This window comes from Berghia stephanieae, chromosome 6, assembly GCF_034508935.2.
Source record: "Berghia stephanieae isolate SIO BIC M18660-M18661 chromosome 6, UCSD_Bste_1.3, whole genome shotgun sequence".
NCBI classification, from domain to species: Eukaryota; Metazoa; Mollusca; class Gastropoda; order Nudibranchia; family Aeolidiidae; genus Berghia; species Berghia stephanieae.
Window position 1 is genome coordinate 5,989,719 of NC_088365.1, and position 27,944 is coordinate 6,017,662.

A 27,944-nucleotide genomic window follows, 5' to 3' on the forward strand; every position below is an offset into this window, starting at 1 on the left:
ACAAAATCCAACAAAGAGGAATACACTCAAATGCTTACATTATACATTAAAAATAACCAATATAATAATACATAACAGAGAGATGATTTACAAGGAAAAAAATATCATCTCCCAAAACAATAACTATGCATTTGACTGTTTCCCTCTCAGCCAGGACTCCGACGAGGGCCCGGAAAGAACCAAGTAATCTCATTCCAAGACAAAGACAGAAAGCTTGTTGGATAAGATATAAGGGGATAGAAGACACAGTATGTACCTCCCTGCCCGCTATGGGAGGTCAGGATCCCCACCCAGTTAGAAATTTTAGTCAATCCCTTTTTGACACAGTAAGTGCCTTCCTGGCCACTTTGGGAGGTCAGGAACCCCAGCCAGATTTTATACTAATATTGAGGCAATGGGTCACATTTACTCAAAGTGAAAAATTGACTTTGATAATAATATTCAGACAAATTATTTTATATTTCACTTAACCTCATTCTCTACTAATACCATTCAAATAAATTCGTGGCCCAAACATTTATTCATTACAATCGTTTGTTTGTTTTTAAGGGTTTTACGGCACTTGCAACACATTAAGGTCATATCAGCACCAGTAAAAAGGAAGAAAAGTTCTAGAATTACAATTAAAGCACAAAAGAAAAGGTAAGACAAGGAGGAATTGGTTCAAATAGGGAACAGATGTAGATTCCAAGAGCACACCGTCAAAGTACTTAGTTTGAGATCACCTAAAAGTCTCATCCAGACACAAGCACAGGTCCCAACTAAGAGGAACACACTCAAATGTTTACCAATCATATAATATAATATGTAAACTGAACATAATACAATGCATAACAGAGAGATGATTTACAAGGAAAAAAATATCATCTCCCAAAACTACAACTATACATTCGACTGTTTCCCTCCCAGCCAAGGAATTCAAGCCAGGGTCAGGACAAAACCAAGTAATCTCATTCCAAGACAACGACAGGAAACAATTGGAAAACGGGTATGGGGGGATAGAAGACACATTACAATCGTGATCATCATCTTAATGGAAATAACAGTAACAGTGACAAACATACAACAGGACAATAATGATGACATAATATAGGATTAGAAGCACTGAGAAACAAATGGACACTTTGATATATATTCTAGGTCCTGAATGAGGACGTGCATAGATGATTTAGCTGATTGTCACAGTAAAGATTGTTCACAATTATCTTATTAAATTTTATTTTATTAAGAACTGAATTCATCTCACTCCAGTTATATTTCGGTAGGCTTAGATAAACTTTACCTTCTAATATTAGATCGTCTTTCCTTTTATAGCCTTCCCTCGAATTAATTTCTAATTAGTGAATACTTTTCGTTCTACATTCTGTCACGTAGCCACTTATTATAAAAGCTGATAGGTCTAATATTCTACACTCACTTTCTCTCCACAATCTATGCCGGACGGCCAGTCACTCTATTCCTATATATATATTGTAAGATTTTTATCTTTTGGGACTTTGTAGATATTATATCTACACCATTAAGACGCCGGAGCTTTTAACTTTGATTGTATAATCTTCAAGGATCAAACCCAAGCCCGCTGTACTACACTATAACCTCTTACCAATTGCCTGGAAGTGGAATTTTACGAGTCCAATCCTGTTATCAGAGGAATAGATCATCCAAGCCCATCAACTGCCTGGAAACGTAAACTTACGAACCTGACATATTATCATAAGTTACGTAAAATATTCATATCTCTATTTGTAACTGCCACGATCACTGTTTATCTCTTTTAATTAAATTTCATCATTATTTTTATTTCATTGTAAACAAATCGTTAATTGTTTTTCATTTATAGTAACTAGTAAATTCTGGGGCCTCATTCTACATAGATCTTTATGCATAGTCGAGTAGCTCTTTACTCACTTGAGACCATGACACTGATCATAGGAGAAAATGAATGAGAATGGTCTACAGAAACTATCTTTTATAATTATACTCCACCTTACAACAATTTGCTGTTTTTATATCTTGTCAGTTATCCGACGCCAAGATGCTCTCTCCAAAAAATTGACTTCACCTCAGAATTTTCACTTCCGAAAATATATTTCTTGATCAACATTCATTAAAACTTCCAAAGACGTTATTATTATGATTATGCTGTTCTTTTTTTGAGGTTAAAAATAAAATTCTATTTTTAAAATGTCTGCCGAAACATATTTTTAAAAATACCGTAGCCAACAAACCAATGTTTGTTTAAAGTTATTATATTTATCACTGATCAGCTCACTGATTGGTGGCAAAAACCATCCTCCCCCTTGGGACTGGTGAACAGAAGTAAACTCCAAGACCAAACTATCAGTGTACTTTGAAATCACCTATTAGTCCCATCCAGACAACATCAGTCTGAGATCACCTATATAAGTCCCATTCAGATTAAAGCACAGGACACCCACTTCACACTCACAGGAGGAGGAGGAGAAAAATGATGAAGAGGGGAAGAGGAGGAAGAGAAAGGGGGAGGAGAAGAAAAGGAAGTTTGACTTCAATCCAGAAAGCGTTTGCTTCAGATAATGACCTAAAGAGGTCAAGTAATTCCCACTGACTAGACCCAATAAATAAGAGGCAACACGGAATAACTTGGTCAAACTCTCTAACAAATTCACAACAAATTCCACCACAAACTCACAGGAGGAGGAGGATGACGATGAGTAGGAGGAGAAGGAAGATGAAGAAGAATTGAGGTGGAGAAAGATATGGGGAGGAGGTTTTTTCTTCAATTCAGAAAGCTTTTTCCAGATAAAATGACCTGAAGAAGTCCCAAACTAATTCCCACTGACTAGACCCATTAAATGTGAGACAGCACAGGATAACTTGGTCAAAGTCTTCAACAGTGTCACAACAGAGACATATTTTTAAAAAAACGTTGTCCAACCCCAAATCTTTTTCATGAAATTTATGGGATACGCTAGTAAAACTGAATTTTGAATATTCTGACCAAAGTAAGACAAGTTTTGAATCGCAAATCCTGGTCTAAATGCATTTATAGTCCCGGAGTCCAAACTCCTGTCTCTTGGAGGACAATTTTGTGGTCTTGTGGTATGGTAATCACCATTTGGACCATAAGATCTCTGATTTGAGCCTTTCTCTGGACAGCACCAGGTTGAGTCCTTGGATAAGGTTCTTTACGACTCTTATTCTACCACTACATTCAGGTGTAAATTGAGCAATTGGTCATTACCAGCCTTGTCTGTGTTGAAAACAAAGGTTTTACAGCCACCTATAAGCATCATGTCTCCGCCTACATGTTAAGTATTGGTTTGGAACATTAAAAAAACGCTTTGAGAATGGAAAATGGATATTGCGCTGTTATTAAGAAAGTCACTTTTTAAAACTTTTTTTTGTTATCTTCAAATATGTTCCATTCAAACTATATTAAGCTCCATTTCCGATATTGAAAATAACTTTTATTTTTAGCGCTAATCATTATAAGGGAATTAAATAAATCCAAAACATTCAGAACAAATGCAAGAGTATATTAAATATTGCCAAATATTTAACTCAAAAATAGAAGTACTGGGACCTTTGACCAAAATGTTCTGTGCCATCTCCAAGTACAGAGAAACAAAACGCAATTTTTACATAACAGTACTACAGAAACCTCACATTTCCCTCTATCACTCTCACACCCAAAGTAAAAAAATGCCATTTTTAACAGAGAACGAGACTAGAGTTATGCACAGGCTAACATGCATTTTGATATTCTGCTACAAATTCCCTGAAAAACTAGTAAAGTAGAAATAAGCATTGAACCTATTTATAAGCATTTTCTATCATTTAAGACTGAATAACAAAAATATACTTTTTTGATGGGTAAACAAAATATGTACACATTGATATGAAGTGAAAACAGATGAGTGTTGATAGTACAATGATGTAATATTAACAAAATCATATCTGTCTCTCTGTAGAGCTGCGAACACATCCATAAATCTTGGTCCCCGATAAATTACATATCCACTTCCCATGAATGAATCACAAAAACTCAGCACTGTATTTGGCTAAACTTTAAGGCCAAATAATTTGTCTACATGTGTGTAACCGAAAAAGCAATCAAATATAAAATTAATATTTCTCACCAATGAAGAAATTTTTTTAAAATATAAAAATCTGATACAAACATGACACAATGTTTGTTTATCAATGGAAAAAAAAAAAAAAAAATGGTGAAATCTCCTTCTTAAGAAATATTACCAAAACAGTATCAATAATCTCTTTGAAATAAATAAATAAAATGCACCACCCTTGCAAATGAATTCACAGCAAACGCTTTAAGACTTTGGTCAACTAACATAATTTGTTATATTGTAATACAGTCTAATTGCAACTACAAACAATCATAATCACAATTTGCAAATAATTATATCTCAACAATTTCTAACCACCAACATAAGTTCCGTCGACTCACAACCTAAACACATTGATTATCAACCCTTCTGTCGATGTTATGATATGACGTTTCCTGGAGCTGCGTTAGAGATCTGGGCTTGTAAATGTAAATCCGTTTTGCCAGCCAACCGAACGTTGGAGGAGTCGTGCATTAACACGTCAGCACTGCCACCACCACTCACATTACCACCTGCGCTGGTTGCAGCCACGAGTAACGCGTGCTGTTGCTGTTGTTGTGGTTGTTGTTGCTGCTGCTGCTGCTGTTGTTGTAAATGATGGTGGTGGTGGTGGTGGGGGTGATGGTGAGATTTGTTCGCTGCAGATGTGAGAGCCGCCAATCCCTGCTGGCTGACAATTGGAAAGGTCAAGGACACAGGTTGAACAGTCAGCTTTCCACCGACACTCTTGGTGAGGTTAAAGGTACTTCCAGGTTTAAATAGAGTTGTCGGATTGGCTGCCAGTTGAGCCGGCGTAGTGGCACCCCCAGCAGACCCAGCAGTTGCAGGGGAAGAGCCGGGGATGACGCTTCCAAGGGACAGGGCAGCTTTTTGTTGTTGTTGCTGTTGCTGAATAAAGGACTTGGACGAGGATGTGTGATGACGCTGGTTTGAGACTGATTTATCTGAGGCAGAGATAAGAGAGAGAAAAAAACACATGAATTAAAATATGAAAACAAGTGAAAAATTCAATACTATTCGATCAGTGAATTTGCATAATAAATATTCACTTTGAATTGTCTGAAAAAAAATTATATCATGACAAATAAATGAGATCCATTACCTCAACGCATAGCTGCCAACCCAGTGCTTCAGCTGAGAGGGAATTTTGGCATAAAAATTAGTGAGATTTGGTTAAAATGTGGGAAATGGTAGTTTTACTCAGCCAAAGTTTAACAGCAATGGATTTCAACAGTGACAAGAGCAATTTTCTTCAGTTTAATATATAATGACCTCTTTGTAGATGGAAGTAAAGAGGACCTCTACATAACGGGGAATTCCCACCTATAAATATTGACAAGATGACCTCATACAAAAATGGTGTATATTTATTTATTTCTTAAGAACCGCACCCTTACAAAAGGTTGGTTGAAAAAAAAACAAATCAGGATCAGACCAGTTAAAAAAGAAGTTTTAATTTTCACATATTTGTAAAGGGAAATAACATGCAAAGTTTATCTTTATAAAAACATTTAATTTTCTGATCGAATACCGTCTTATCAAGGATGCTGATTACATTTTATTTTCATTTCACACAATCGGTGTATCACACAGTGAAAGTATGAATAAGATCTGGGAACATTCAAAGCATATATATGTATATATATGCAAATCCTCAAAACAGTTTGAAAGAGAGAAGAGAAAAATGCGTCTTTTATAACCACTAAAATGAAAGATATAGTTTAAAACCAAATCTATATGATCCTGTGTAATGCACCTGTAGTATAAATTACAAAATGAGAATTTTCAACAAAATTTTAATCTATAAATTTCCGAGAGGTTATTATAATAACCTGAGGAAGAGCAGATGGTTGGTATTTCAAGGAGACTCCCGCAGTTTCTGGGAGGGTTGGCAGCTCTGTCAAAGCACTATTATTATTATGTCAGCATCACGAGCAAGACGTAGAAAACTCAATTTCTAGTCTAATCATTAATTGTTACTTAAATGCCATTTCGCCCAGCAATTTTATCATGAAATCTAATTTTCAACATAAATTTCACAACAAAATATTGAAAAAAGCGTGCTGAAAACGCATTCCTAGGGTTACCTAGCCAACAGCAACACTTAACATGTAGGACAAGGCATGACACTTGATATGCGAAACAACAATTTTTTCTCTGATAGAGACAATGCTGTTAACGGCTATGTACTCATTTTACACCAGATTACAGTGACAGAATGTGAGCGAAGAGCGAACCTTTTCCAAGACTCAACTATGGGCCGCTCTGAGCAGGACTCGAACCCAGGACCTTCCAGTCTGAAGGCGTGTCATACTCAAACCACAAGTTCACATAGCTGTATTAAGGTCACAATTCTGTATTTTCTGCATTATTAGTAAATCTGTTTTTTCTATTAGTGGTTAAGAGAATTGGTATTTTTTGTTATAAGTATTGAATAGAAATGAACAAAACAAGTTCATTAATTTTTATTTTTTTTAAATTAGAGCTTTTATATAGCCCAATATCCACTAAATGTGCTCAAAGCGCTTTACAAGGGGTCCCTGGTCAACAGCAACATTTAACATACAGGACAGGACAAGACGCCTGTTAGGCAATATTACAATTTTTGGGACAGAGACAACTCTTAACGGCCAGGTACTCATTTTACACCTGAATACGGTGAGAGAATGTGAGTAAAGAGCCTTATCCAAGGACTCAACTATGCGCCGAGCGAGGCTCGAACCCAGGACCTTCCGATCCGAAAGCGAGTGTCATACCACAAGCCCACATAGCCACACAATATTTTATCCAGAATAAGGATTGGCTTGGGAAAAAAAAAAAAAAGCCACCAAGGCACAAAATATCCAACAAATGGCACAAACAGTTTACACTAGACCAGACCAACATGTTGACAGCTTTACCGTGAAGAGGGTTTCCTACGAGTCCATTTGACAAGACTGGGTTGTTGAATTGGCCACTGGCAGCATCCTGTAATTTGAGATCAGAATTTGATAAAAACTAAACTTCAGGAGATAAATATATAATATATTAACGAATGTTCTATGAAAAGCCCTATTATCACAACTATAAAATCTGAAATATTTTTAGAATGGTTTTTAATGGGTTTTTTAAATTTTCTTTTTTCTAAAAACAATTGGGAATAAACATTGGATGCCTTTTAATCAAACATAAATATGGGGCTCTAAACAAAATTCCTTGAAAATCATATTCATTAAATGTAGATTAAATTAGTTGGGTAATTTTGTTCACTTCATAAGCAGATCCTAACCTTAATACCATAGCAATGGCTAAGGTCGAAAAAAACCATTCAAATCCAAGATTGCATGGTTTTCTCATTTCAAGGCAGGATGACACGTCAAGCAATGAATTATTTGAATCATAAAATGGAATAGAAGCTTCAATGTAATTTACAACGACAAATGACATGAATGGTTCGGATTTGCTCCTTTGTCAACAAAACGTGATGAATGAGACTCTTTAAGATGAATGAAAGATGAGAGGATTTGATTCCATTTGTGACCCTTCGCCTCAAAACGGTATTAAGTCGGGATGGTTAAGATGTTGAAAATTGAATTTACAGCCAGAAATATCAGACTTGTGTTGAGTTTGTATGTTTTATTGAGGAGAATGGATACCATATTTTAGGGTGCTAATGCCAACAATTTATATTTTTGACCAGTTTAACATTTAATTCAGCTTTTAAGCATATGGTTCGTTCCGACATAATACCGTTTTGAGACGATGGGTCACATTTTATTGAATGTTGTTATTTTATCAAATTTTATTTTCTATACTGCAGACACTCTCATAATATTCATTGCATTCCTTGCACAATCTTTTTTTTATTGTATTCTACTTTAATTAAAGCCTCCTTACTAAGGAGCAGTCTATTTCCTGTTCCATCATTGTTTTGTTTATTTATTCGCCTTAATAATGCCAACTCCTAATCTCTCATTCATTTTTAGTGTTATCTTGACATGTCACATGAGGGTTCATGTTATATCGTCAGTAGTTTTTTTTTCAAATCACCTACATTATTGAGTTGGAACAGTTTGAAAGCAAAGTCATTGATATTTTATTTTAGGCTTGTAAAAAAGCAAGATTAGAAATGTCTATTTTACCTTTGGTCAAAAAAAAGCAAAACAAATTTCAAGACGTAATTTACATCAAATGAAATCAAAAAGCATAGCATCATACAATTATGTGACAATGTTCTACAATCTTTTTGTTTTTTTTCCTCTTTGCAATATGAAGTAACGAAGGTGCCCGAATGAGTATGAATAAAAAATGGCAACTGGCGAGTTGTTTTCTCTATATTATACTAAAATAATAAAAGTATAGAAATCAGCAATGTTTGAATTGAAATCCCACAATATTTGAAAACACATATAATATTTCAAGTATCTGCAGCAACACTGAACAGTTAAAACTACCAACCAAGGGCCCTTAAGATAACCAATTCCTCCAGATATGTTGATAAAGGCTTAATCTAAAGCAATATTTTCTTCAATGGATACGAAGAAAATTCTGAATTGGGAATTTATAAAATCTCAAATGGCTGGACAGTATAAATAAAATTAAAATAAAAATTTTTTTAAAGTTCACTTTATTCAACCCCAAGGGGAAATTTGTCTCTCGGGTCTATTCCAAGGGAAGACTGGAATAACCCAGGCATCAGCCGCAGTACAGAGCCGAAAACTGAGCTAGGGCGAGGTGACTTGCTTACAGCCACAGAGTGCAGCGGAAATTCAAACTCGGTATTTCAAAAGACCATACCCCCGCTTGAGCCACACTCCCCCCAAAATTTTGTCAATAATAATAATAAAAATAATAATAATAATAATAATAATAATAATAATAATAATAATAATAATAACAATAATAATAATACAGGCTTGAGAATGACTGGTCACTAAAAAGGAGGAAATTTTTCAGCACTTAGATTAAGAACCATCCCCATGCAAAAATAACCTATAAATTAAAATTTCATTAAAATTGTGATGCAATCCAAAATGTGTCTCCCAGCAATTTCTGACATCACTCGAAGGAATTTCAAAAAATGAAAGTGTAATTATAACATGGTGGTTGTAGTAATGGTAGTAGTGATAGGGATAATGATGTGGTGGTGATTGTAGTGGTTGTGGTACGGATGATGATGTGGTGATGGTTGTAGTAGTGGTGGTATGTCAACAAAAACTGGTGCAAAAGCTGTCGAACTACACGTTCATTATGTGAGAAGGACATCGAGCTCATTTCCCTCTCTCTTAGACCCCACTATTTACCTCGGGAATTCCCACTTATTTATGTCATTGCTGTGTACGTCCCTCCTGATGCGAATGCTAACACAGCTTTACAGGTAATTGAGGAGGAATCATTTAATTTTTTAAGAAAACATCCTGATGCCCCCGTAATAATTCTTGGTGATTTCAACCACTGCCCTCCTATAAATTCTTTTTATCAACACGTCTCTGTTCCTACCAGACGAGATAAAACCCTGGATCTGTGCTATACAAATATTAAAAATGCATACAGAAGCGTTCAAAAAGTAAAAATAGGAAATTCAGAGATCACAATAGTGTTTTGTTGATTCCAACCTACAAAACTAAATTAAGACAACATAAAGTGATTGTGAAAGAAACTCGTCTTTGGTCAACAGAAAATATAAACAAACTCCAAGGTTGTTTTGACTGCACAATATGGGATGAACTCATGTCTGATAACATGTCACTGGACGAGTGGGTTGATGTTGTCACGTCTTATATTCATTTCTGTTGTGATTTGTGTGTGGACACTAAAAGGATTAAAATATTTAACAACAACAAACCTTGGGTCAACAAACGAGTTAAGTTATTTATAAATATGAAGAAAATCGCTCATATGAGTGGGGACAAAAACAAGCAGCACGAGGCAGAAAAACAATTAAAGAGGGTAATTTCTGAAGAAAAACTTAATTATAAAGATAAAATGGAAACAAACCTTAAAAATTCAAATGCATCGCAGGCATGGAGGATGATTAAAGAAATGGGTGGCGTTAACAACAAAAAGACCGATTTTAACAATGACACACATATGAATATCGAGGAATTAAATAAGTTTTACTGTCGATTCGACACCATTGACAACGTACTTTCAAAAATTAATATCATAACAAAAAATACGTCTCCTCCGCCAGAAATCGATGTTCTTAAGTTATGTAAAAAGAAAAAAGCAAAATCCCGGAAATCAAGAAAATTTTGAAAAAGGACGAATTGTGATGGGGATGGGCGGAGATAAATTACCATTTAGACGGAAGATTCTCAGCCCTGAATAACAATAATAATAATAATAATAATAATAATAATAATAATAATAATAATAATAATAATAATAATAGTAATAATAATAATAAAAATAATAATACCAATAATAAAAATAATAATAACAATAATAATAATAATAATAATAATAATAATAATAATAATTATAATAATAATAATAAAAATAATAATAATAATAATAACAATAATAAAAATAATAATACCAATAATAATAATAATAATAATAATAACAATAATAATAATAATAATACCAATAATAATAATAATAATAATAATAATAATAATAATAATAATAATAATAATAATAATAATAATAATAATAATAATAACAATAATAATAACAATAATAAAAATAATAATACCAATAATAATAATAATAATAATAGGGAAATTCCACGAAAATGTCAACCGAAGGGGTGTTTTACAAATTCTTAAGAACATATTAAAATTTGGTACCAATTTGTTGGAAAATCATTCAGGATTATGAATATAAGGATATTTCGTGCATATTTGTGGTACAGGATGCTTATTATTGCTTTATGTCAGGGTATCCCCTATTTGAAGAACGAAAAGAATATTTTCTCAATATTATAAACCTTGCAACTTCTACAAAATTATAGCCACCTTTGCTGTTGTTTATTGATATTAAAACAATTATAAGTATCAGGAACCTATATAAACATTCAAATTTTCGATTTTAATGAAATGTTGTCCTCATCAGTCGTTTTAATGACCTTGGGAAATTGTATGTCAGTCCGTTACCATTAAATCAGTATTTTTTCATCTACGAAAGATGTGATTGTTGTACAGACTCACTATTTCAGATTCTCTGTTCTTACATGAATGGCTTTAGCACTGTAAGATAATTTTTCAAGAAATTTATCATTTAAGGTACTTTTGTTGGGTAACGGACTGACATTTTTTAGGGTAACGGACTGACAGTAACAGACTGACTAATTCTATTTTAATTCAAAAACAATATATAAAAGTTGTTTTTTAAGTCTCAGGAGTAATGTCCACTCCAATGTGTTTCAACTGATCAGGCAGCCATTTTATAAACATTTGGATCATAAAATTTCAAACACTGGTCTTCAACATCAAGCCTGCTATTTTGCATAGGTAAGTTGAATCTTTTAAAGCTTATGAATCTTTTGATCACTTGAAGATTTTTGCTATGTTTGAATTGAGGGAAAGACACTGTTTATTGTTCTATAATATCCTTATGACAATGGAGCCAGTAGTAGTCGTCTGTTAAAGGGGCAAGAAGCCCTGGAGAAAAAAAAAAGAAATCAAAAATTTAAATTAATGTGGAAAACTTTTGAGTCACTGAGGCTTTAAATGTAGTGGGTCAGCAAACTGTTTCGCTGTGTATAATGTCAATATTTTAGTTGTTACAAAGTAATGTGATACAAGTTAGAAATGAGTTTTATTTTCTTAGTTTTGCTGTATTATTTTTAAGAAAACAAGATTTGCTTTTTGTTCCGATTTGACTTTCATAGCTTATGATGTAATTTCGCTCAATTTCTTTATTCACAGGTTCAAGATGCCTACTCTATCCATGGTTCAAATAATCAAGAAAGACTGAAAACTGATGGGCATTACATTGTTTAGGAAAAAGTTAGGCAACAAAAGCAGGAGTCTCAAAGAAAACTTGAAAGTGATTGTAAAGGACGCTTAAAAGAAATAACAGGATTTTTCAAGCAAAATGGAAAAAAAAAGAAGAGAAAAGCCGATCAATCTTCAACTCCAAAAGAAAGTAAACCAAGCACACCTAAATCCACATCTGCCTCACATTTCAGCACAGGAAAGTAAAATACTGAATTCAACTTTGAGTGTCTACAATCCTCCCAAAAATTAAAAAAAAAATAAATTAAACTATGCCTGTACTGTTAAGGGCACCCAATACATCAACCAAAGGTTTTTGAAATATTTTTATCATGGGCTTTCAAGATGAAATAAAATAAGTTGATCGAAAATTTCTATTTGGACAAGAAGTACTTTTGGCGAGCACCAAGGGAAAACGATTTCATAATTGTGAGAGATGAAAAAAGAGAGGACGAAAATTCAAAAAAGTTTCCTGTAAAAAACCCTGAAAAAGAGGTGTCGATTGTTAGTGAATTACATACAGGAATCAAAATTGGCTTAAGATTATTTTGCTCCCCCAGAACCTCAGAATGTACTTCTAAGAGAAATCCCACAATCTGCATAGGAAAATTGTAACAATCAAGGATAAAATGGTCCAAATGAAATTTTTGAAGATCTTTCTCAGATCTTATAACAGGCTTTCTGGTCAAGTGCAGATGAGGAAGAGATTGACTGCCAATACTATCGACCAGTTTGCAGTGACGGTCATGGCCTATTGACAATTCCTTAGCTTGAGGAATCAAGATGAAATACAGAATAAAAATTAAGCTTCAAAAATAAGTACCAAAAGAATGTTAAACCTTCCCCAGTTTTAAAGTCCTTTCTTATCTACATTTTTTTTTTTTTTCTTTTGATAATTTAATTTCATAGTTGAAATAAAGTTCCCGTTTGGCTGAGACAGAATAGATTTAAACTCCACGAATCATTATTTCATTATTTAATTTTTTCAAAAGCAAAGTTGGGATTGAGGTAATCAGATGTCACCAATCGAGTTACTCATCATGACCAATGTAGCTTGACATCCATATAAGGTAGAGTGTTGGTTTGATCAATCACACTGGGTATTCAGTGTTGCTCATAATTACATAATGTGTTCTTTGCTCTGGATTTTATGTACTAACCGTTATTCTGAGTAATAAAATTCCATCCATTTGTCAGTCCGTTACCGACACTTTTTCAAAGACTGCAGATTCAAATTTTGGACAATCTTTTAAATATTGCTAGTGGGTTGTAGAACAACATCTCGTGGTTACTATAAAAGAACTTATTTGTTACTGGAAGGTGTAACTTCAGAAAGTTTGATCCATCTACATATAAAATTGAAAAAGATGGATTTTCTGATGTCAGTCCGTTACCAACATTATAATGTCAAAAAAATTCAACTTGATAAAGATTCATCTTTATCCTTTTGATATATGATAAGGTCGGACATGATACATGTCCATGGGAAATATTAGCTCCATACAATAAATACGTTGCATTTCAGAGCACGAAATGTAAGCATTTTTGGTCTGATTTGTCAGTCCGTTACCCGTGGAATTTCCCAATAATAATAATAATAATAATAATAATAATAATAATAATAATAATAATAATAATAACAATAGTAAAAATAATAATACCAATAATAACAATAATAACAATAATAAAAATAATAATAACAATAATAAAAATAATAATAATAATAATAATAATAATAATAATACTAATAATAATAATAATAATAAGTGAATCATTTATACGGCATCTATTCCATTTACAAACATCTCTAGGCGCCATTTTAATACAATAGCATGGCCACAATTACCGTTCAAGAAATAAAAATAAAAAATAAATCTCATTTATCATGTCAAAGGGCCAACATAAATGACTCACCCCGCACAACATTTGAGTGGGATTGCCTTGTAACACATCGTTGTTGTTGTTGTTGTGACAGATGGCACCTCCGGCAGATGAGGATGTTATGGCTACCAATGTCGGGCTGACCCCTGGCGCTAAGGTGACAGACGTGAGCACGGGCAGTCCACTGGCCCCGGCATCCATCAGAACTGTGTTGGAGGAGATGGCAGTGGCAGCGGCGTTTGAGCCTATCACATTATTACTAGGGATTAGTTTAAAACCCTCCAGGGGGTGATGATGACCTAGAGAAGCAGCTTGTTGTTGTTGTTGTTGTTGTTTGGACGATGAGTTTATGGAGGAGCTGCTTGAGGAATGGTGAGATGACCTGTTACTGGACGAACGACTTCTTTTAGATGGTTTTGGTGCCGAGCCTGAAGAGCCGGATGATGCAGCAGCAGTGGACCCGGCCGTCACTCCCACCAACGTTTGTGAGGAAAGTGATGCAGATAAACCGGCGTTGTTATTGCCGGCATTGTTGCTATTATTGGAGGGAGCAAAATTGTTTAGGACCAGAGTTTGTCCCTGGCTGGCAGCCAACTCTGCAAGTTGTGCTGAAGTTATGTTCACATATTGGCCGTTGACTAGAGAGGAAGAGTCGATTCCTGTCAGAAATAAATTAATATCCTTATAAACGCTGTTGTTTTTCTGGACATTTCCGCTGCCACTGTTACCTCCACTTACTGTGACACCTGTTGCAGCAGATGCTCCGAGTTTACCGGCAGTTCCTCCGACATGATTCAGAGTGGCGGCGTTGGCAAGATTTACACTGGGAATGGCGATGAGGTTTCTGGTCTGGTGGTTGCTTAGGGCTGAGGATGTGATGATGCCGGCAATACCTAACTGTTGTTGCTGTTGTTGGGATAAATCCCCAACAGCATTGAGTGTGAGACCGGATGTGTTGGCAATGGATATGGATGGCGTATTAGACGACATGGGCCCGTTGATGGATGCAGCAGCAGCAGCAGCAGCTACTAAAATGCTGGGACTGCTAGCTGCATTGTGGGCATTGTTTAAAGTGGAGTGACTAACATTGGCACCACCGCCACCACCACTGCTCCCGCTTCTTTTTCGTTTTCCAGGAGTTGTTTGGTGATGACCTTGTAAAGACGCCGAATCGCTGAATTTGCTGTGATTCCTGGCTGTGTTGCGATTGGTTGATTTTGAGTTGGACACATTTTGATTGGCAGATGCAGGGTTGTTTTGGATAGCAGCAGCTAGAGAGGAGGAAGATAACGAGGACTGTAAGGATGCAGAAAGAGAGGAAGTTGATATTGGCAGCGACGATACAACTGATAACGATGGCATTGACGACGAGGAAAGACTGGATGATGATGACAGTGAGAAGGCATTGGAATTGTTGGGGTGTGGTAAAGGTGATGACGATAACAACGATGATGATTGTGGCAAAGAGGCAGCAGCGATGGGAGAGGACGGTGGTTTTGATTTGAGTTTGATTTGTGGTTTTCCAATCACATTCGATGCAGATGAGGATGACAATGAATTTGTGCTGTTGCTACCACTGGCATCCATTAAGTTGAACTCGTAAGGATCATGGGAATTACTTAGTGGCTGGGCTTCCTTTGGCAACTTAGATTCTACACACAATTTCCTGAAAAAGAGAAAATTAAGGACATGAAATTAATGATTTTTTTTTTAAGTCAAAAAAATTATAGAACAAATGATAATGAAGTTGTTTTGGAATGATTTTTATCTGAAAAAAAAAAAAAAGGATCAAGCAAATAAATCATAAATATGAGAAAAATTGTACAGAGACAAAAAGAAATGCAGGAAATTGTCAGGAACCAACCTAGACATTAATGGAGTTTTTTATAAGATGAATTACCATACTACTGATGAATCAAAACGACAATGCTCAAAGATTACTTTCTAAATTTACATTTTGACATAAATTCCAAAAAAAGATGGTTACATATCATATTATGGTGATTAAAAAAAGTAGATACAAAACTGAAAACTGAAACTAAAATATAATTTTGCTTATTTTTAATTTGAAATTTATTTTTCAAAATCCGATTCGGAAGCAAAAATAAATTTATTTCTTTTTAATTTGTCAAATTTGTGCCCCAAAAAGTATGCGTAACCTGATAAGTCTATGTATAAGAGGCGAGACATAACCAAGTGGTTACTTACTTGTGGGGTGGAGGATTCAGCTGTCTTTCTAAAGCACTCTGTACAGCTGCCCTTACAAAATCAGTCTTACGTGAGAATAAGTAACAGCTTTTGTCATTCAACCTCCCTCCAAACTGGCAGATCTGGAGATGGAAGAAAAAAATATAAAGGACAATAAGTAAAACTCGCCAGGTAAAATGTCAATATCAATGGCAAATATACTACTACTGAAGGACGACTACTGAATATCATACAAATCTTATAAGGAGGATCTTATTTAAATTGTTTTGTTTTTTGTTTTTAAGGGTTTTACACCGCTTGCAACACATTTAGTCTATATCAGCGCCAGTAAAAAAGAAGAAAATGGGATAGTAAAAAGTTCGAGAATTACAATTAAAGCACCCAAGAAAAAGTAAGACATAGGGGAACTAGGAACAAATAGGGATTAGATGTAGATTCCAAGAGCACACCGACAATGTACTTAGATCACATATAAGCCTCATCCGGACACAAGCACAAAATCCAACAAAAAGGAATACACTCAAATGCTTACATTATACATTGAAAATAATAAATATAATAATAAATAACAGAGAGATGATTTACAATGAAAAAAATATCATCTCCCAAAACAATAACTATGCATTTGGACTGTTTCCCTCCCAGCCAGGACTCCGGCCAGGGGCAGGACAAAACCAAATAATTTCATTCCAAGACAAAGACAGAAAGCATGTTGGAAAATGGATATAAGGGGATAGAAGACACAATATGTACCCCTCTGCCCACTATGGGAGGCCAGGAACCTCTTTATTTAAATTCTTAAATCAGGGATAAGTGTAAATCAGAAATTTTCAATATAGTTTTAAAAAATGTTATCAAAACTGATCTTGGTTTGATTAATATATGAGAGTGTGCCCAAAGGTAATTTTCCAAACATTTCGGCACAAAATGTATTCAACGCTATGGAATTAAAAGAATTATATGAATGATCTTCTCTTTTATCAGTATCTTTGAGTTCAATAGCAACAAATGAGCAAAATACTGAGAGAATGGCATGAAAAGAGTAGCAGGAATAGCAAGAGTATCAACTTTTTTACACACTTTTCCAACACTTTCTGAAGCCAGTCAGTCCAGTCCAGCTCACGGTGAAAATCTCTAGATTCATTAAAAACTTTTTTTTTTTAGTTCAACAAAGAGAAACTCATAAAAATTAAATACTTTCTTCTTCTTCGCATTCTTTAAACTAAATGTGGTGTTGAAGCATTAAAATAAAACTTTATGGCAAATATCTTATAATAGATATCTGAATATTATTATACTTGTCAGAGAAATAAATATGTATGCATCTCAAAATAGACACCTACAGAAAAAAAAAAAAAAAAAAAAAAAAAAAAGAAAAGAAAGAAAAACCTCATTCAATTGTATAAATTAGTCCACCATGAGGTGGATTTGGTTACTTCTGATTTTTTAAAAATCATTTGCGAGTACAAAAATTACAGGGGAAATTTTTTTAAAACAAAACTGTAAAACTATGGAACAGTATCAAGTATGAAATGAAAAATGTTATTACACATCTAGATTCAAAACAAGGCTTGATAAAGAAATAATCAATTCCTTATATAATTATGATTAAATTTAAATACACAGGGTATTCAATGGTCAGTTGTCTTAATAACCCTTTATATGATATGATATGCAGGGTTGCCGATTCCTGAGGCAAAAATTTACTGAACTAACTTTTTCACGAACACATCGACCGACCCTTATCTAAACATTGAACTCCAGTAAAAAAAAACATTACATACTTACTTTTTTCCATTCAACGGGTGATTGGAAAATATCCTGAGGTTTTTTAACACAATGAATTCTGTAAACATACGGGAAATCGGTAACCTTAGATATGATATATGATATAAAAGAAAGAAAGAAAGAAAGAAAGACCTAAACGGCCAAAACAATTTGATCAAACCAAGAGCTAACGCTTACAGCCAGAGGTCGAGGGTGGTGTGGTAAAAAGCTGGGGTCCCTGCCCCCATCTGAGTGCTGAGTACTGGTTCCTGGTGAAGACACCGATGGTCTGGCAGATGTGTCGTGTTTAGACAACACTGACGCATCTTCTTTGACAGTGACAGCAGGTGGTAATATAGCAGATGGTGTGAATCTATAGAAAAAAATGTCAAGATAATTGAATAATAAAAATTATTATTATTTTCGGGAAGAAAAAATCCAGATTTTTTTTTTTTTGTTTTTTTGTTTGTTGCTTTAGGTCTCTTCCAACACTATTGAGGTTATATGAGAGACCGCTGAAACAAAAAAACAAGCAATCTAACAAAAATAGTACAAATGTAAATCAAAATCATAACCTAAAGATATCATAAGCTAAATTATAAATAACCAAGAACAAACAGGCAGAAGATTTACAGAAAAAAAATATCCCCTGTCAAAAATACAATCACAAACCAAAGAAGCAGGATAGGCTAGTAAAGAGAAGAAATGACATCACTATCGGATCGTACACCCATGCGAACATCATAGGTATATGATTCAAGGGTGATGCTCCCATCCAACCACCCGCTAAATCCAGATTTAAAGAAGAAAAAAATCAGTATCAACAAATAATGTAGAATTCTGCCTTTATTTCTGTTACTTGCCATATCAAAATTGGTGCAACAGCATTGAGTTTGATGACATGTATACATTTCATGCAAAAATTACGTAAATTTTAGCATCTGAGATTGTGGAGAAAAATCTGAACCTGACTGAAAATCTCCAAATCAGGCCAATTTTGGCTTTTGAAAAATCTCTAACATCAAAACCCATTATATCTATATAAGAAGCACAATTGGAAATCCCAGTTAAAGATGTCAAATGATAACATATCAATAACTTCACAACGCACAATTTCTTGCGTGACCCAGGTACAATTTACATATTTAAAAATTACCGGTCATATCAATCAATTAAATCTTTTAAAAGAAGAAGAAAAGGAAAATAATAAAATTAATATAAAATAAAAATGTCACAATGAATGAAAAAATTCTTTGAATAATTCGGAAAGAATATGAAAATTTAAAAGCATCTAATCAGCTTATTAGGAGTAGCATTTCACGATAACCTATCAGATTTAAAGAAGCTTACAAGTTATATGTATTCTAAACCAGAACACTTCACCCTCTCCTTACCAACCATAGGAAAATCGTCATAGTTTTATCATTCTGATTTATTTTGTAAATCACACAATTTAAAGACAAATGTTTTATTATAGCTATAAAAACGTGACACTATTGTAGAGTTCATTTTGATGATCAATATTATGCATAGAATGTATTTGTTGCTTTTCTGTTTGAGTAAGAAAAACTTATTTTTGTGTTGAGTGGGTGTGAAATTTTTGGGAAAATTCTGAAAATGGCTGGTAAGGGAAGGGTTAAAGTCAAAGCACATCTTACCAAAACCAATAAGTTTGCCTAGTCAAAACTAAACTAACCTCTGAAAAATATTGGTGTGTTCTCTAGCCACTCTAGCTGCAGGGGGTGACGTGACGGTGGTGGACGATGGGGTTGGGATGCCACTTGCCAGCAGGCCAGTTTTCAAAGTCACACCGGGTGCAGCAGATGTCATCTTCACGTCTTTGACCCCCGACCCTGAAGGTCTCGACTGACCTTTCTGGCTGACACCGGGAGATGAGGTGACTAAAACACGATTTGATGTTCCTGAGGCAACCGCAGCAGCTTCACTGGCTTGTTGCTGTTGCTGACTCTCCTGCTTAGCCTTGATCAGGGCGTCTTTGGCTGCTTTGTTTTCCTTCAACAATTCGTCAAAAGACTTGCAGCGCCCTGGGACAGCTCTCCGGAGAGACAAAGCATGAGTCTGTTGATGGGGAAAAGAATTGGATCAATACCATTAATTTAACTTATCTGATAATAAATATAGCAAAATTTGTATTTCCCATTTCACCAAATTCTCTCTCTCTCTCTCTCTCTCTCTCTCTCTCTCTCTCTCTCTCTCTCTCTCTCTCTCTCTCTCTCTCTCTCTCTCTCTCTCTCTCTCTCTATGTATCCAGTTGGGGCATTGGTAACAAACTTGCAAGAATTCATTCAGAATAAAACTTACAAAACTCAGTATGGAATAAAGTCCAACTTATTTGAAGTCAACTGTTGCTTGAAATGATCATGTAATGGAGGTCACATTTTTATTATTGTTTATAACAGTTGAAAGATTTCTGACAATGCAATCAATATACCCAAGAATTACCCTTGAAATGTTCTATTCAAGACTGATTTGATATACGACTTGGTATTTGAGAAGCCTGCATGTTGATGTTGATAGAGCACCATAGTACCTTCACATAGAACGGTTTCTTTAATCAAAAGAGTTTATCAATGCATTGCACATTTTTTCCCCAATAAAAAAGAAGACAATTTTTAAAATCAAAATCAAAAAATTCTTATAGTCATATGATGTTGAATGTTAGAACGCCTTCACTGTTTGCTAGTTTTAATTTTCCTGCATTACAGCAATTTTAAAACCTGATTAGAACAATAACAATGAGACAAGTAGTTGATAACTACTCAATCCAGCTTACTCAAAAGTTGCGTAAGCTAAAAAGGATAAAAAGAACTTGCAACAAAATTATGCTACATCAAAACAACAACATTGGTATTGACTTGAGATTATAACACTAGAGTGTAGAATGATCCAATACCTTGCAGGTTAAAGACCGTGTGCAAGATTTCCCATTTTCTGTCTTGACACCACAGTGTTTATTCGCATCATATTCACGATCTGAAATACGAAAGGATACAAAAGAATTTATTAATGATTTAAAAAAAAAAAATTTTCAATGATAGTGATAGAAAAGTGATGCTTGAAAGTAAATTAGGCATATATAGCTCATAAAAAAATTTTCAATTTATTCTCCTACATTACTAAAACAAAGTAAAACACATGACATCTGTTTAAAAAACTAAAAATGCACAAGGCCTTAATTTTAACTTTCCATCATAACCTTATTCAATATCTTAGTACAATCAATATCTTTTTTTCAAAATGAGAAATCAAAACAATTAAGAAAAAATTTTACGGATTTCTGTGCAGATGGGCAATTTTTAACTTACTGAAGTAAAAAGTGAACAAATCTTAACCAAAGAAAGCAAAACCAGTCTTTTTATGTACCTTTACAGGGAAGGAACTTGGGTCTTTGGTGGTCCTTTTTAGAGCTTTTGCTGGTACCACTGCTGCCTGTCAAAGAAGTTGATGAAGAGGAGGATGCAGTTCTCTGCGATGGCAGCTGTGAGATGGAGGACGCCGAGGCGACAGTCATGACTGGGGCAATCATAATGGGCTTGGTCATCGTCGACATTGTGACCAGGGTGGAAAGACTGCGGGAATTGATGGGCGTGTCTGTTGACGTCTTTGTTGTCACCACCAACGACGAAGGGGCTGCAGCCGACATGTTAAATAGGGAAGAGAATGTCATGGAGGAAGGGGTGGTGAGTGACACAGCAGTTTTAAGGGACCCGTTCACTAACGTTGATATCTTTGAGCTTTCTGGTTTGTTGGTTAATGTTGAAACTGATGATGTAGATTTCTTCTCGGGAGTAGAGGAAGATGATAATGATGATGATAAGAAAGACAATGACGTTGTGGTTGCTAATGAGGTGGGAGATAAAAAGTCTGATGTGGCAGAAGATGTGGTTAAAGGAGGCGGAGGAGGGGGAGGAGGAGGAGGAGGGAGTCTCTCTGGTAATTTCTCCACTTTGACAACAGGGTTGGACGATATGGCTTTGCTTTTACCCGAGGTATTTGATGACGTGGTTGCAATGCGATTGCCAGATTTGACTGCTTTGACCGGGCTGATTTTCATACTGACTCCCAGGCGAGGTGCGGCAACATCTCTAGCCGAAGCAGGAACCTGCTTCAAGCTAGCTTTTGTGGGTGGTCTGCTTGAGGAGGATCCAGTCTTTGCAGCAGTGCTAGAAGTTTGATGACCGGATATGGTGCTGATGCTGGATGTCACAGACACGGCAGACTTTAAGGGCTCCGGCATCAACAGCTTCTTGCCAAGCTCTGAGTTGAGGGCTGATGCAGGTACATTGCCCAGGCTGCTCAAGTTGGTGGGTCCATGGCGAGATTCTAATGGGAACAATATATTGGAAAAATCATCAAACTCTTGCAACTTGACATTTTATAATATATTATCATTTTCGTCAAATCAATTCAAAATTACAAAATAGAAACAAATCCCGTAAGAAAAACCAAGTCAACTATCTCTTTTAAAAAAATTATGATATATCAGTGAGTCAAAAATGCAAACTGATTTCAATCATATTTTTCGAAAAACAAGAAAGAAAAAAAAACAACTTAACCATAATGATTTTAGCATTCAGCCTTATTAAGATGTATTCTTTGTAAAGACTTGCTTTCAATGTATAGACCTAACATATTTAAACTGATAAAGACCAGCAATGGGAAGGAGAGCCTGAAATTCCTTTGATTGGTTAGTTTTCTGTTGCTCAGGTAGGAACAGGTACAGATTATTTTTTTTCCTCTTAAAATCAAACTGTTACTCAATAGAAATGTGATATGTTGTAAAACTCCCATCCAATTATTTTTTTTAATCCTAAAAGAGAATTTAAAATATGCAAATTAATATTGCCAAAAAGTCGACATTTGCATTCTGATTAAGAAGTACCTGCTAAAATTTACTTAAAATACAAATTTAAAAAACAGGAAAAAGGTATAATGGAAAAGTGAAATGTGACGACATAAATACCAATGTGTTGTTTCAAGGCTTGTGGCTTGATCAAGAGATTGCACTTCTCACATACCACCAGTGTGAACTCATCCCGAGCAGGACAAAAGCCAAACAGGCCCATGTCTAAAGAAAAAAAAAAAAGAAAAATGGTGCAAACATGTATGATAAATGAAAGAAATAATAGGTTATACCATAGACTCTGCAATTAATAAACAATGCAAGGGTCTGACATGCTGATACCTGAAGTTATTTTAGCCAAATATATCGAATAATTCTGAAATATAAAATATTGCAATTTTGATACACCAAAGATTTATATCAAAATGTCAAATAGGGAACAGATGTAGATTCCATGAGCATACCACCATCAGTGTACTTAGTTTGAGATTACCTAAATGTCCCATCCTGAGACAAGCACAGGTCCCCACAATGAGGAACACACTCAATTGTTTACAATCATATATAATACATGTGCATAACTGTGAGATGATTTACAAGACAAAAAATATCTTCTCCCAGAACTCTTAACCATATATTTGACTGTTTCCCTCTCAGCTAGGGCATCCGACCAGGGCCAAGACAAAACCCAAGTAATCGCATTCCAAGACAAAGGCAGAAATCATGTTGGAAAACAGATATACGGGGATAGAAGGCACAGTAAGTGCCTCCCAGCCCACTATGCGAGGTCAGAAACCCCATCCAGAATTCAAACAGAGAACGGAACTGGACATAAGAGCAATCCATAAATGAATCAAGTCTGAAACTGCTTTCAAAGTTCCACACAAACAGATGTATAAGAACCCCACCAAAAGAGACTAAGACTAACTCTTGAAAAAGAACAGAGACCACTTTGCTCAAAAATTATTTTTTTTTAATTGAGCTTTTATATAGCTCAATATCCACTAAACGTGCTCAAATCACTTTACAAGGGGTCCCTGGCCAACAGCAACATTTAACATGCAGGACACGACACGCGGCCTGTTAGGCGATATTACAATTTTTTTCGGACAGAGACAACGCTGATAACGGCCAGGTACTCATTTTACATCTGAGTACGGTGAGAGAATGTGAGTAAAGATCCTTCTCCAAGGACTCAACGATGTGCCGAGCGAGGCTCGAACCCAGGACCTTCCGATCCGAAAGCGAGTGCCATACCACTAGACCACATAGCCGCACAAAAAAAAATAAAAAAAGAAGACATGATTGACATTGTACAGAAGTAGAAATTAGATAACGTTAAAAACAAATTTTGTGACCCACTGTCTTAAAGCCGTATTATGGACTAGATGGGAAAACTGAAATGTCAGAATGACAAGAATTTGAAAATCATCTTTTTTTTTTAAGTTTAAAATCAAAACTCACACACTCTTCATCATTTATTCTTACTCAAATTCCATAATTAAACCTTTATATTGAATTTTAAGCATTGAGATCATCCTGACATAATAATAAAGTGCAGAAATGTGGTCTTGTGCTTTGACACTCCTCTTCGGACTGGAAGGTCCAGGGTTCAAGTCCACGCTTTGAGCGATGCATAGTTGAGTCCTTGGAAAAGGCTCTTTATTGGCATTCTCTAAGCTGATTAGGTGTAAAATGGGGATCTGACTGTTAACAGCGTTGTCTTTGTCGGAATAAAACCGTAATATCGCCCAAAAGTAAAAGGCATCATGTCTCATCTAAATGTTAAGTGTTGCTGTTGGCTAGAGACCCCTTGTGAAGTGCTTTGAGAATGTTGCACAATATAAATACTCAAGCTTCATATATCACCATTTTGAGACGATTGGTCACATGTGTGCAGACCTGTCTACTTGAAAAGTTAAGAATTCGTAATTTTCAGGAAATAAAATTCATAGTCACTATAATTAATTATAAAAATCAACAAATTACCCTCAATGTGACCAAATAACACTTTAAAATCCTTAAATTATGTAGTCTGACATCATCTCTCATATCAACAAATTACCCTCAAAGTGACCAAATAACACTTTAAAATCCTTAAATTATGTAGTCTGACATCATCTCTCATTTTCATCAGGTTTTAACTATTTAGAGACACTCATAATGTTCAGAAATTGGAGCCAAAATTTCGTAATTATACAAATTTTTCATAATAATAGACAGGTCTGTATGTGAATATCTGAGCTTTAAACCTTCGATCTTGTGTAGTAGGACGCAAGTTTCAACACGTAAAGGACTAAGTTTTTTTGGGGTTTTTATTTTTTCAAATTATTTATCTGACTGTAAAATCCCAACTGTATTTTTTCTCCCCAATAAAACGGAGGCTGACTCTGCCTTGTATGAAGCCCGAGTCACATTGCTTTAGTTACTCTCTAGGTGATAAAGATATGACGTCAGGTTACAAGTAAAAACTGACTAAAGCTGTAAACAAAAATTCAGTTTTGGCGTAAAATACTTTGTGATAAACGCAGGTCATATGAAAGAGTGAAAAATTTTACAGTCTAAACAACTCCCTCACAATCCTTAAAAAAAAAAAAATAACTCTTTTCATATAAACAGATCCTAAAAAGCTAGTACTTTTCATATATGTTTGATTTTAGTGTGTGTGGAAGAACTTAATAGAATGATGCCTAAAAATAGGTCAAAGAAAAATAACTCTTGTGATTCAGACCTTTCTGGTACACAAGTCCAGTCATCTCCTGACTAAAATTTTTAAAAAGAAAAAAACAAAAGGAAAAAGAAAGAGCATGCCATCGATCATCGAACATTTTTTGCTTCAGACTCAATCTCTACAATGGGGTCAAATTCTTCCGTGTCCATAAACGAATGACATCATTTTCAAACACAGTAAAGTATGAATGAAAACAAATTCAATCTTGATTAACCGTACATGTCTGTATAACAACAACAATTGATAAACATTAAAAGAGAAAGACATGGTTGCTGAAAATATCTGAGGTTTGAGTCGAAATAAATATTTATTTTTAATGCCATCAAATCATAATGGAGAGAAAGCTTTTAAAAATCAAATTTTCACTATAAAGATTTTTTTTTTTAAACTTGCTTAGGCAGATTGTGTGATTGGTACTTTTCTATAGAAAAAAAAAAAGAAATAAACAAACTGATATTTGCAATTAATGACAATATTAAAAAACAAGATATTTTTCTTCGTCAGAGTTTTAACGATTCAAGATCGCTATGATCATGTTAGAATGTTAAATTTACAATGGACATATCATGAAATAGACTGACTGCATCACAGTTTAAATGTCAGAATGCATGACTAGTAATCAATTATTTTATTTTGTTTTAATTAATTGACAAACGGCAAATTTAAAATTTCATTTATATTGAAATGAAGGGCCAATCCCAACAACTAGAATAGGAGGCTAAAAAAACTGATTTAAGTCAGATAAATACTAGTTTTGTTGATTTAAAGGATTCATAATCACAGAATATCCTTTTAAACAAATTATTATATATTCAAGATCATCTTGCTCGCATGCACTTTCGCTGCAATATCTTTACCATTAAATGTTCATGCAGCTTAAACCTGAAAACAGAAAGATATACAGCGAAAATAATTATATATTCGAGATTTGTTCAAAACATTTTAAAAACTTATTGCATTGAGTGTCGCCACATTGTTAACGTAGCAGGCCCAAAAAATAGCTCAATCCTGAAAAATAGAAAAATACAGCGAAAAAAATAATTCAGATGTTTTAAACGCGAAAAATGAATAAACTATATATTATAACAATAAAATATTACTGTTACCCTTTTTTCCTAATTTCATACTGTCACTTGTGGCTTTTTCTGTAGAGCTAGCATCATCATCTGGTGGTAATAAAAACAAATGAAATAACAGATGAATTTGTGGACATAATGACATCTTATAATATGATTTTTTTAAATAACGAAAACATAAAAAATACACGAGGCCAGGGATATAAATGAATGAAAAAATGCATTATACTGAGGCCAAATTAAAAGCACATACTTAAAACATTTGTCTTGTTGAGTTAATTGAAAGGTAAAAATAAAATTGTGAAAGAGAAAAATGACATCAAATCAACCATGCCATGGATAATCTCGATAAAACTCATGACTTTTGTTGACTTGACAAACATTATTCAAAAAGAAACTATAAATTTGTGTCGACGTTGTTATAAATAAGGCCAGGATTTCAAGAAATATAAATATAAACCAAAAAAAAATTTTAAAAGCATGGTCTTTATTTATGCACTATTCATATTTTCCACTGCTGACTGCTACTCTGTTGGCATGGTTATGGAAATCATGAGACAAAGACATTGAAAGAAAGAAGCAACCTGAACGTTGAAATGATGAGTAAAATAAAATATTAATAATTAACAAAAGCTGTTTGAGACCCTAAATCAAACTTGAAGTTCTCATTCTCACTCTAAGAATGGGGACGGAACAAGCAATGCATGAATGCAAGTGCAAGCAACGACCAAGAAGAGAATGCATGTTATTTCTACTGAAAACGACATTCCCTTTGATTGACTTACTTAATATCAAACTATTTGTGCTCAAAAACCTTATTTTATGCTTATTTTTAACTCCAAAGGCAAATATAACAATTACGGGCTTCAGTAGCAGTAGTCAGAGCAGACATTCAGTTCAGTTCATTGTTTCACTTTTATTTTGATTGAAATGGATCGATTTGAACAAGGAACCAAACATCGACTCGAGCAATGAATGGCAATGCGAATAACAAAGTTCAGGAACAGTCGAAATGATGCTCTTCATTCATAAATTAAAATTTAATGAATGCATGATCGGTTCTAGGGAGTATCATAATTTGACAAATTCAAAGAAAAGAGTTGAAAGTTGTTGAGGCAAGAAAATGTACGCGGTGAATGGAGACGTCCTGACTAAACAAGCCTTGTAAACAAGGAGTAATGGCGGAGCATCTACGAGGCATAATGGGGTGGTTGGAGTCCTAAAATTATATTATTTCATAAAATAAATAACTAATCTTACCGTTTGTGTCATTTGATGACAACAGTTCGGTCCATGCGGACCACTGTTGACCAATAAGTAGCGACGGACTTCTGTCCTGAGTCGCCATTTTTATTTTCTTGTTGCTCTCTGTCGACACGAATGTAA

General features: G+C 34.6%; 1 protein-coding gene across 1 annotated transcript; it reads right to left on the reverse strand.

Annotated features, from left to right (window-relative positions):
* Positions 1-1,794: 1,794 nt before the first annotated feature.
* On the reverse strand, positions 1,795-27,944 carry LOC144974387 (uncharacterized). The gene is made up of 11 exons (XM_078917226.1): positions 27,819-27,944; positions 26,589-26,648; positions 22,872-22,976; positions 21,272-22,231; positions 20,802-20,881; positions 19,584-19,966; positions 18,086-18,260; positions 16,121-16,242; positions 13,946-15,578; positions 7,010-7,076; positions 1,795-5,053 (listed from the first exon to the last, which is right to left on the reverse strand). Exons 1-11 carry the CDS (start codon positions 27,904-27,906, stop codon positions 4,488-4,490), a joined length of 4,239 nt encoding a protein of 1,412 aa, XP_078773352.1. The 5' UTR covers positions 27,907-27,944; the 3' UTR covers positions 1,795-4,487.

Coding starts and splice junctions, on each gene's coding strand:
- LOC144974387 (XM_078917226.1), bottom strand. CDS start 27,906: ATGGCGACTCAGGACAGAAGTCCGTCGCTACTTATTGGTCAACAGTGG. Junction 22,232..22,871: donor AGCCTTGAAACAACACATTG/GTATTTATGTCG, acceptor TGTTCCCATTAG/AATCTCGCCATGGACCCACC. Junction 18,261..19,583: donor CACACCAATATTTTTCAGAG/GTTAGTTTAGTT, acceptor TTTTTTCTATAG/ATTCACACCATCTGCTATAT.